We start from the raw sequence: 12777 nt of genomic DNA on the forward strand, positions 1-12777 counted from the left end.
GCATCTATAACTACTTCATTGCCCTCATAAAAAGTGGATATAGTAAAAGAGTATTCATAAATCTAGAGTACAAATACCTAATGGTGCAAAATTACCTCTACAAAGACTAAGCCAGGACTGACTAGACCCACTGTATTTAATCCTGAGTCAGAGAATGTTAATGTGTGGTTATGTTGTGAAAAAAACACATTTGAAATAATATGCAGAACTGCTTCAACAGTTCTGAATGTACTTCACTCTAAACACATTTTTAAAAAGACGCACCTCAGTTGTTAAAAAAGTTTACATTTTCTGCTATGCAAACAAGATTGGATGTAAAGATTTCTTTTAATTGAAATTATGATATTCTGATGAAGGAAAATTTCCTCTGTTCTATTGTACTTAGAAAGGCTGAACACATGCTCAAAGCTAATTAACTATAGCTCCTTTACAGCTTAAAAATGAGACAAAATACATTAACATGTACATTAGAGATGTTTTATGCCATTGAAAGCATGCAATTTGTAGATTACAACAAAGAAAAAATCTTTTTGCAATCCTATTTTCACTAAATCAATGAACTTGTTTTATTTGCATTTGTCTTCTGGATGTCAGAAAATAGTTTTGTTGTATGTAAGTGAATAGCTTGCTGATTTCATTTCATTTGTTTTGTTAGTTTTGTATTTTTCAGGAAATAATAGTATCTTGAGATTAAATCAAATCATGATGCAAAATTTTTCTCTATTAATTTTCACAATTAAGAATAATACATTTTGTAATATTTGAAAAAAAAAACTAAACTTTCTATCGAGTTCAGAGAACAAGAATTCAGAAGGACTCATCTTTACCGTTATAAATTGATAAATTCTTTACAAAGCAAACTTAATTTCTACAGAAACTGATGATTCTGGCCTCTGTGGTGCTAGGTCTTAAAGCAGTGTTATTTTTCAAAATGAAATGAGAAAAACTATCACTTTCTCACAGATTTTAAAACTGTGTGTAGATGTCAAAGCAGGCAGACTCTCCCTGGACTCTCTTACAGTGATTAACTTATGAACTTGTCACTTACCTCACTACCATTTATATACATCAGTCTGAATTTGGGGCTGGCTGAGTCTCAGAGGACATAAAAAGCCAGATTTTCAAAAGCTTACAGTGCTGGAAATCTATGAAAGTCAGTGGCTGTGGCTCTGGAACCCAGGCACTATGCTGGCAGAAACTAAAACAGTAGGCCAAAGGTGAGAAGTGTTGCATGAAAGAAGTAAAATATTTAATATTGTGTGAGATAAAACTGTCCCTGCTTTAACTTAGTTTTTTTCCAGCAGTGTGAAGCTGGAAGTTCTTCCAGCCTATGCTTTGCACACAGACACTGGAAATAAAATGGAAAGAATAAAGAAACTTAGCCAGACATAAAGAGAGACTATATAAACTTGGGCAACTCTGAATTTGACCGTGATACACTACTGAATAGGTCTACATTGTCAGCTTTAGAAGATTATTGTGAGGAGAAACTATCCAAGTGAACTTATTAAATAATTTTGGCAGCCTTTTCTGGAGTGAATGTTAAACAAGAATAATTTAGACAATATAAGACAAATCATGATTTTTCTCTCTTTTTAGGAAGTCTTCAGCTGTAGCAAAAGCTATATCCTTTATTTCTTGTTTGTGAAAAACTAAGAGGATCTCAAAATTTGGCTCCATATTAGGCTAGTTATCAATAAGTATCTGTGATAACTTGTTAATTTACAGAAAAGATAATGAATTTTGCCCATGGAGTTCCCTGGAAGAATTTTCAGAAATAGAAAAAATAATAATAATTTGCAGTAGGAGAGGTACTGAGATGACAGCTTTTCTATGGACATCTCAGTGACTGATCTTACCTGTAAGAACCATATATGACTTTCTTACAGTCAACAAGAATAAATTTTTGTTCCATTTTTCCATGGAATTTTGCTCCTGTTTTAGAATAGTAATCTTGTCCTTTTACTGTCCTCACTCTCATGTTCTGAAAAAGACAATTGAAATACTTTAGTTGGTATGTATTCCATATTTAGCATTAGGGTGTTTAAAAGTCAGAGGTACAGTAGGGCAAGAGTTATATTATTGCATATTAATAAACTCTGCAGGGAAGTAAACTCTGATCAAACTTGTCCCTTCTGACCCAAAATGGCAAATTATTGCTTTGTACTCAAGACTGACGAGATTCCCCAGGCCACAGAAAATGAAATTCCACTTTTCCATGGCCACCACTCTCAAAAATGAGTTCTAGCACATGAAGTCTTCGACAAGAGAAACAGGTTTTTTACTGTAAAAAATAATAAATTATTATCACCATCTGATGTACAACATTTACAAGATTTCCAAGCATCACAGCTAATTGGAGACAACATCTAAAGAGCCAGGATCACTTTTCTTTTAATTTAACAAGTTTGCTATACCTACAAACACAGATACCCCACCCTGAGATGATCCATTGAGTGATATCACCTGGCACCAGAATCCCTTGCAGTCTTACAACCAGAAGATTTCTCAGTCAGCTTTGCACCATGGGATAAATCATATTTCTAAATTCAGAGACGCTATCACAATGTGGATAGGTAGCACGAACTCTATGCAGCAGTTAAGTTGGAATTCTATTAAGAAGCTTTATGTTTTACTCATGCGAACTCAGTAAATTGCACATAGGAAATTATCCATGTTGGATCATAAAAATGTGGTCAATTTTTCTCCCAGACTGCGGATGAAATGGATTCAGCTGAGCCAGTGTCTTTTCTTTTTCCCTCTCTACCATCAGTTATTTTTTTAAGCTCCTAGAAATAAAATAATTGAGAAGATGTCTTACAAAACCGTCTGGATGATAATAATAATAGTTTTCAAAAAGTTCTTACACGGATGTAGAAAAAAAAGCATTTATCAGAAACTGTTACAAAAAGGCGCTTATTTACAGAAAAAATAAAATATATATTCAATTCAAACCAACCTACAGCATCTACCTCATGTGGCTGTGAGATCAAAAATGTTTCACAAGACATAAAAAAAAAAGCTTGGAATATAGTTGTGAATGATCACAATATTTTCTGTAGTTTCTAGCCTTGCAATATTTGTTCTAGCAATGCTAATTTATGGTAATTTACAAGTGTTCCAGTGGGAGTGAAATCCATAGTTTAGCACTGGCAGTAAGAAAATAGAATCTATATGATTATTACATAGACTGTATATATGGAAATAGTGGAACGTAAGACTTGTGAATACAGAGGAATATCTTGCTTCATGGGACTGCTACAAGGACAGACTGAAAATCACAGTAGACATGCACTCTGTAAAGGTCAGGTACAGATGAATTAGGGCTATTCATGAAGCAATATGGCTAAGATTGTGTACAGGGTAAATTCATAAAAATCAGGAGGATAAAACAAATTAGAATAGAATAGAAAAGAATAGAATAGAATAGAACATTTCAGTTGCAAGGGGCCTACAATCATCATCTAGTCCAACTGCCTGACCAATTCAGGGCTGACCAAAAGTTAAAGCATGATATCAAGGGCATTGTTCAAATGCCTCTTAAACACTGACAGGCTTGAGGCATTGATCACATCTCTAAGAAGCCTGTTCCGGTGTTTGACCACCCTCTTGGTAAAGAAATGCTTCCTAATATCCAGTCTAAGCCTCCCCTGGTACAGCTTTGAACCATTCCAATTGGATACCCAGGAGAAGAGATCAGCACCTCCCTCTCCACCTCCCCTCCTCATGAAGCTGTAGAGATGTTTAAAATTACAAAGCATTTAAGAGTCCAGTATGACTGAGTTTGCAATACAGTTACAGAACCCTTTACTGTCTATGGGAGCACTTACACATTTATCTAAAACATATGAAGTGCTAATAGATAGAGGTTGTAGGATTTTTAATGAGCATCTACTACAATCCAATGAACTTTATCTTTCCAAATAGAAAAATCAGAGTTAGGAGAAAATATCCATGAAATGAAAGCACATTTCCAAATAACACATGCTTTCTAAATCAGTATGTATTTCACTCTTGGTATCTTAAAACTTTTATCAAAAGAAAAATTATATCAAAGAAGCAAGAGTTACACTTAAAAGCTGATCAGCTGGCAAATTACGGTTTGACTTAAGCTATCCAAGTTCTTTAAATTTTGTTTGTTAGGTGAGTCTTTACTTAGCATTCTTGTCAAGCTGTGTTTGAATAAAAATGCAACTCATTTAAAATGTACAAAGACAGCATTTAAAAATTACTTTTGTTTGTGACCTAAATGTCTTGCCAATGTGTTAGAAACATAAAACATAAAGTTTATCTCTTAATTAGATAAATAAAAGAAGCATTATCTAGAAGCGTTGTAAAATTTTAAAAGGTAAAATTTTTGCATCTCTACCTGCTGATCACCTTTGACAATCCAGCATTATGTCTTTCAAGTTTTCTGCCTTTGATTAGGAGCTTTCTAATAAATGAAAGTCGATTTTCCTGCTTTTGTAGTGCAGCTTTTTTTTAACTTTGAACAAGCCAAACCCACTGAAAAAAATTATTCTTTCTCCAGCAGCCACTCAAGCTTCAAGTAAAAATAATTAAATAAAAAGCTTTTATTTGAAAGTTAAGTAGCGTGGAAAAAATAATTCCTGAAAGAAAAAAAAATACTGGAATTTACGCACTCTAAAGATTACCACAATAGTAAACCCTTATTTACAATAGAATAAAATTTAGTGACTTAGTCATTAAATTTTCATTTACTTCAATGATTTTTTACCTAATTATATAGATCATATAATTATATTTGTATGTCAAATTTACTTATATTAAATTATACATTTACCTATATTAAATTATATTTATGTCATTATAATTGGAAAAACGTAAGTTGAGAGGCAGCTTATACATTTTTAAATAATCATAACAAGTAATGCTGGCCTAGAGACATGCCAGTTGAACGCATCAAATCTTATTGAGGTAAGGCCTGATCAGTATTGGACAGAATATCACTTGGGAATCTGGAATGCTGGAGGCACAAGCAAAGCTAATGGCTTGTAAATTACCATACTATATATATAAAAAGCTTCGCCTTAGGTACTCATAAGCTGAAATATAACTTCAAGTAGGCGTATCTACAATTTACATTAAATTGCTGCTTCTAAAAAAAATTGTCGTCACTGCTTCCTTGGTTGTCCTTTTTCTTTTCCTTCTCCTTCTCTTCAGATTATTTCTCCTGCAGCTTTTCTGTCCTGCTTCCTTAATCCTGCCAACTCATTCCCTGTCTCTGTAGGTCATCCACTACCAGACAGGAACACGGCATTAGAAAGGCATGTGCCAGAGATCACGCTCACCTTTCTCACATAACACTTCCTTTTCCTCCACAGTTCATCTGGCACTCTTCACCTACTTTAAACCCTCTAATTAGGTGCCAGGAATGCATATTTTGAATAATAGCCCAAAATACAGACAATATTTGAGGATATATAATAACAATGCATTCCATTTAGGATTAGAAGCAGTAAATATATACAAACTGAATTGCAAGCCCCATTGGGTACGAAATGCTGAGCTTCACCTTCCTACTTGGTTTCACCCTCAGGCCACAGGACTCCCATGCTAACAGTGCTAACAGTAGCGTGCCACTGATCACTGCAGAAGTGTTCTGTATCATTGTGGGTAAAGCAATAATTAATTTATGAATCCCAAGAGGAAACTCCTGGGCAAACCAGAAACCAATGAACTCAGATGTCATGAAGGAACCCAGCTAGCCCAATGGGACTCACGGAAGCAAGTAAGATTGGCCATAGTGAGTCAAACAGAAAGCCTGTCTGGTCCTGCAAGCTGTAACTCCTAGTGGATGCATTTGGAAGAATAATTTAATCAAACATTTGATGTCTTAGGAGGTTTTTGAAGCCACACATGGGATCTTCTCTCTCCTTCAAGAGCAGGCTACAGGACATTCATGGATGTTTAAAACATGCAGTGGCTGCAGGTTAAGGATGGCCATCAGGGCTATCCAGTTCAATGACACCCAAATGATAAACAGGAAACAAGCTCTAACTTCTCTTTTTGTGTATGACTGCACCATTATCTTCCCAGAGAGAGCCACATAAGCATGATTTAAAATTTTGAAGTACAATTCAACATCACACATTTAGTTTCATCAGTAAAAACCCTCCAACGTGACAGATAAGTGCAGTGAATATACTAGTCTCAAACATTTCATTTCATCACTTTTTATTTGTAGAGTCTGTTTTTATCAGTGTTCAATTACTCACTGTCAAGAATATGCACAAAGAAGAAAATGGATGTCTACCTAGTACTTAGTCTAACAGCTTTGTTCACCATTGCCAGTGTTATTTATTATCCTGAGTATCTCTTCTTACTAAGAGACAATAGTTGTTGTGCAAATGCTAACTCGTTTTCAAGTTCGCTTCTATTCTGACTTTGCATCTGATCCAACGACCACTGAAGTCAAAATCTCATTGACTTCACTGGACTCTGGAGTCCCTTAGCACAGAAGTTTGCTCACAGGTATGACACCACGCTGTACATGCCTATTTAATAACCAAATTTGACTTATACTTGGAAGCATTGGAAACATTTTATGATTTTGGTAACACTGGTGAGAAATAATAAACTGCAATCAGATCTCAAGACCAGCTCCTACTATGCATTTAAGCATGCTTATCTGCGAGTAAAATTCACAAAAGGAAAGTAAAACAAATTAATCAGTAATTCTGTTTTCTCATTCCTGCAATTCATTAAAAATCCTGAGAGGAATATCAGGGGATAAACAGTTCCTGTCAAATTGCTTTCAATATCCTCCTCTAGCAAGACGATTCTTCATTATTGACAGAGAAGCAAAAACAGGTTTCTGTAGGGCATGGAGCCTCTGCCACGTGCCTCTTATCAAATAAAACTTGAAGATCTGACATCAGCTGAGGAGCTTGATTGACTTATTGGGAATTAAATGACATTGTCTACACTGGTTCATTGTTTCTAATCCAAAATTAAGTTATTGCATTAAGCATTTTGGTAGTACTGGAGATTGTCGTCTTTGCATTTTGCAGTGCAAATCTATTTCATAGTTTGCTGCAGTACCTGTCAGTAGCAGAAAAAAAGCATCTCTCAAAAAAATTCAGCTATTAGTTTTTAAAAAAATCACCTGAAAAGGGACTGAATCTGTAACAACTCTTCATCGTTCTATGCAAAGGAATTGCTGACCAAACAAGTCAGACCAGTGACAAAGTTAATCAAAAGAAACTTAGGTAGAGAGGAGAAAAAAACAGAAACACATTAATTACTGAGAAAAAATGTACGGCAGTCAGGAAACAGGAATGAAATTGGGGAAAGATAAATGGGAAAGCATAGGAAAGGAATCGTTTATTTGAGTTCAGTTCCACTGGAAATGTTAAGGTGAACATTAAGTAAAAACCAACCCACAAGAAGAAATGCTGTAAAGAAAAGACTGAAAAAGCTCTTAGTAAACCCTACATTTCATATTGTCCTATATGGAATTCACAAAATAATCACAGAATATATAGTTTGTCTTTTTTTTACACTTATATCTTTCAGTAAAGAGGGAAATGTTCCCTGCTACACAGTCAAACTACAAACGAGGAAAACTGTCTGCAGAGATATTTAACGTAGATTTATGAATATAATCCTCTTTTTTCCATTCAGAAGACTACTGAATTGTAAACTTGAATTAGAAAATATAGTTTTGCTCATCACTGCATCTCATTTTTTACTGATCCAAAGGAAGAGAAAAAGAGCCAGAGAAGGCGTTGATTCAGAAAAGCTTTAAGGAAACTCCCCATCATGAAGAACGCCTGCCATACTCTCCAAGACTGAACCAAGTCACGCCAAAGAATAAGAAGACCAATGCTGCTAGTGCTACATCTTGAGGAAAAGAAATAGATTCATACATCTCTGTCCTCTTCTTGCTTTCACTGAACAGAAGGGGAAGACCAAAATCTAAGACCACAAAAAGTTGAAGATGGGTTGGTTTTTCGGTTGTTTGGTTTTTTTGGCTTTTTTTTTTTTTTTTTTTTTTTTTTTTTTGTGAACCTTGAGACAATGAGAAAAATGGAAAGGGAGAAAACTTCTCCAAAGTACTGACTGTTCTTTCATAGTCACCTGCAGTTTCTCTTCATCCTCAAGAAAGACACAGAAGAATTACTGTGGGAATAGTAAGTTTCTGTTCTCAGAGCAACAGTCACTGAGAGTAGCACTTGGATGAGAAGACCATTAATTTGAAGAGCTTTATTACAACCTAAACTGGAAACCCAGAACACAACAGGATTACTGCTTAGCTCTTTGGTATATATTTTTCATTTTCTGATAAACCTCATAGTATTCTAAGTAAACCTTGCAGAGTAAAGATGTATAAAATACATCTCCCATCATCACGAAAGAGAAACATACTAAAACACAATGTTACTGAAGAGGTCAAGTCCAAAATTCTCCAATCCACACTAATCCATGCAAAATCCACTCTAATGTATGTACATCAATTCCTTCAATAAAACCATATTAAAAAGACAACCTTGAATCCACCCAAAAGAAGGTAAGCTTTTGAGACAGCTGTAGATACACATTGCATAGAATTAATGTGTAAATGAATACTATGTTATTTTTTGAGTTATCACTTGAAATGCATGCTCCTGATTGCTTTTATTTTGTGAGGATAAAACTCATGCCATAAAAAAGACATACACCATTTTGGCAACCTCTATGGCAGAGTTAACCCAAGTAATCAGCAAATGGCGGTATCTCAAGTTCCAGGGTATGGAAATATTGCCAAATCCTGACTTCATGAAGGCAGTCACGACCAGCGTTTACAGAACCACATGTTTTTTGATGTTTTCTTTCCAAAAGTTCCCATACCTCTGTGCCACCAGAGGGCAATCCCTCACACCCATACACAAGAAACAAGCATAGAAAGCGGTGTGGGAATACTTTTAAGGACCTAAGTGAACACTCCAGAGCAAAAATTGGTATAAAATACAGGTTTGATCCAAAATTCTACCAAAAAGCCCTCTTTATCCTCACAAATACAACCCATCTGTATCTGAGTCTTGGACTGGGTTCCTAAAATGTATGCTGCTAAGAAGAGCTGTTATAGAAACAAGGAACTGCAAGCGCAACTATACAGAAGTTCAGCCAAGGAAGAGCTCAGAGCTTTGCAAAGAAACTCTGGCAGCATTCTTGGAACTTCTTCAGTGCTATTTATAGTACAGTAAATCTAGAAGTACTTATGAAGCATTTAGTTCAGGTCAGTGCAGCTCATGTTTTGTATTCTAATCCCTGTTAAATATTAGGGTGGTACAGGACATCTTGTGAAAAATGTAAACGCTAGTCTTCTCGCTATCTTTCTTAGAGGATAAAATTACGTATTTCGTGTATAAAAGTAATATTCTCTAAGACGATGCAAACAGACATGATAATATGGATTTTCAGGGAAACATTAATAAAATAGAATCTTGGGCCTTTTAAAGTATTTTAATACATAATAACTTTAAAGAAAAAGATCATAAAATGAAGTATGCAGTTTATTGATTTACATAATCTTTATGACTCTATTTGCAGGCTAGTTTAAGAGAAAGCAAAAAGAAGCAAAGTTTTTCAAACATTAGGAATGCATTAGTATTCGTAAATACATAATAATGGAAAATTATTTTATAAATAATACATGAAAAATTATGCCATACTATCAAATACTCTTTTCTGACACATGAAGAAGATAATTTTTCCAAAGAGAAAAACATTTGTAAAGAAAGTTCTGCTGATAGCGTGCCTATTTTTACCTCTTAGTTAATTTGGAAAAGCAGTATGCAATAATCACTTTGTGAATACTAGTCCCTATTCAGGATGTTGTGGAGGAATGAGTAGTGAATGTTCATGCACAGGAACACAGGAAGCCTTACCCTGAGCCTCTGAACTTGACAGCCTTGTTTCTCCGTCATTTTCAGAAACTGACTGAAGTTGGATTCATCAAGCAGGAGATACACTGCAATCCCTCTAGCAGACGCCTCCACAATTTCTCTAAAGATATCCACATCTGTAAACATATCCATAACGATGGCAATGACCTGAATAAAACAGAAAACCACAAATTATTGTATTGCATAAACATATATATGAAACTCTTCACTGAAGTTTGCACTGGGTAGCTAACACACTAATATTTTTTCATATCAAACAGTTCTAATATTTCCCATGTAGTACCACTTAACCTGGAAGGATTGTCAAGACCACTGGATCTTCTTTTTGAGAAGTCAGGTGGTTGCTTGTGTGGCATTTGTGACAAGTATCAAAGCCTTGCAAAATGTTGTCATGTGGGTGTGTGTAGTGATTGGTTATACAATGAAAAGGAAATCCAGTGGAAGAGAAGGGAAGGGGAAACAGCAGTATGAATATAGTGGAAAAAAATCAAACCATCAAAATATAACTGCAGTGTGTATAAAAAATTCAGATAATGTTTTTTATACAAGGGGTTCTTCATCTTTCATCTTCTCTAAGGCTAATGGCTCAAGAGCTTGACAGAGTCAATAAGCAGCCATTGAAGAGCTGGAAGAGTTGAGGACTTCAGGATCCATGATGATTCAGCACTCTTACTGGGATGAAACTTCCTCAGCTGGTAAGAGCTTGGTTTGAGAAGATTAGAGTGTGGAATACCACCTACCAATGCCCTTCAACTTATGGGGATAAAGTAAGTATTTCTGAATGGGAAAAGCAATGTCCAGCTAATGATATTTTGGAGACAATATGCTATTGACATATCATTAGCAATTTAGGAAGAACTAGTATTGAAGCGTTGGAGGAAATAACAGAGGGATAACATGTGTGTGTAACTTTTAAAGATAATATTCTTATCCACTAGAGTCTTCATGAAAAGTTCCAATGAGATGTCTCAAGTGCAAATTCAAATCAAATGAAGCCTTTCACAGGTATCAGAGCAGGACTGATACTGAGCATGCTTTACTATTTTCACTACTCTTTAAACTATCTGCACCTCAACCTTAACGGTGTTGTTAAATTACAATCACTCATCTTATTCCAGAACTGAAACATTTCCCTCACTCACAAAATTTGGTACATGCTGTTGCACACACCCAGGTAAAAGTTCAGAAGTTCAGTCAGACTTCTGAATTACCTTTTTGAATCCTACCTGCTTAGAAGTAAAAGATGCATGCCAAACATGTACTTAAAACACTAGAAATATTAATGAGAGCTGACCTACAAAAAATAAAAGCAAAATATCTATGTCATTAGGAAAGGTAAAAAGACCACTCCTGAAGCAGTAAAAATTAAAGGACATGGCCTTACCATAGTGTGTCACCTGGCAAGAGACTCTACAAATCCAACAGTCAGAGAGGAACTGAATAGAGAGAAATAATTCAACTCTTTCAAAAATCTTAGGTAATATCCCCATGTACTACCTCATCCATTTTATTGACTTTTTCAAGATAAAACCTAAATGTGATTTTTAACAGTACAAATTCTATTTATCTAAATTTGAAAGGAAAGACTGAAAAACACACAAGTTTATCTTGACTCTAAGGACCTCATCACTTTCAGACTGTACCTTCTGCTTGGCCTTGTTTCTGAGACACATAAAGTTAACTGAACATGGCAACCCTATTTATTCATCTGTCTTGTTTCACTTATGTCTGTGCAGAAATCTGCCAAGACAGATCAAGTGTGTTAGGTAAAAAGACCAAAGAAGAAAGTCTGTTCTCCAATAGTTCAGTTTCATTACCTTTGACACCCTCCCTCTGATCTCCCTAATTTCTTCTTAAGCTTTCCTAACCTTCAGGTCTTTTAGAAATAGGGGCTCTTTATATTCAAGGATATATTTAAATGTAAGAGAGAAATCCTGAATGGATTCGTTAGCATACACTGACATGAATAAATGAAATACTAAAAATCAACAGCACAGCCTTCAAAAATCATTCTAACATTTTCATACGGCAGATATCTAAGATGCTAATTTGTTTGCAGCATCTGTGGTTGCAAAGACTAATACACTGGAAATATACAGAAAAGAAAAAAACAAGAATGAGTAATAAAAACTAAAAACCAACACTGACTAGAATGGCCATATCTATCTTTATGAAGATGGAAGGAGAGAAATAAATACATAAGAGCAAGCAGGCCAGTAAGTTGGTGGGATGAGAGAGATGCATGTGCACTACTGTGCACGTATTTCATAACTTGTGAATGAACCGGGAAATCCTCTTTGTCTTCACCAGTAGAATTGTTCTTAAACCATTTAGCTTATTAATTTTGGTGTTAATTCTGCAAAGCATCAAAGCAGTCTTGCGAGTAAAAGTAGTTTCAATGTTTCAATTCCAGAGTTGGAATAGGGATTACATTTTGAAACTTAAGGCCTGTGCTAGCTGAAAAATCCTCACCAGATTTAAGGACATGTATGCAAAGCCACAGTTGTGATCTGACAACCAACTGCACATCCATTTTTGCATTCCCTGCAAACCAAAGATGACTCTTGTTGTATGCCCTCATTAGCCTGCCCATTCACTCACAGCAACACTCAATCAATCTAGTCAACACAAAGATAATAAGGCTCAATTGCTGGAGGAAGAAGAGTGCCAAATTTGAACAATGCATATGATATACATTCATAAGTAAAAACTCATTTACAGTGATAAGGTCATTTCTGTATACTGATTTCTATAAATCAGACTAGGTGTTTGATCATAAACTATGGATTTTGATGCAGAACAAGTGGATTCCACAAATGTCATAGAATAGTCTGGCTTCAAAATGTATTAAACTTCCTTTTTTTTG

General features: G+C 35.2%; 1 protein-coding gene across 1 annotated transcript in view; it reads right to left on the reverse strand.

Moving 5' to 3' along the window:
• The window catches only part of FAM83B (family with sequence similarity 83, member B), a 45004-nt gene that overhangs the window by 2575 nt on the left and 29652 nt on the right, over positions 1-12777 (reverse strand). Inside the window, exons 2-3 of the mRNA XM_010076788.1 lie at positions 9894-10058; positions 1860-1984 (exon numbers count right to left, since the gene is read on the reverse strand). Of these exons, the coding sequence (XP_010075090.1) occupies positions 1860-1984; positions 9894-10058 (290 nt within the window). The remainder of the gene's footprint in view (positions 1-1859; positions 1985-9893; positions 10059-12777) is intronic.

This window comes from Pterocles gutturalis, unplaced genomic scaffold, assembly GCF_000699245.1.
Source record: "Pterocles gutturalis isolate BGI_N339 unplaced genomic scaffold, ASM69924v1 scaffold2418, whole genome shotgun sequence".
NCBI classification, from domain to species: Eukaryota; Metazoa; Chordata; class Aves; order Pterocliformes; family Pteroclidae; genus Pterocles; species Pterocles gutturalis.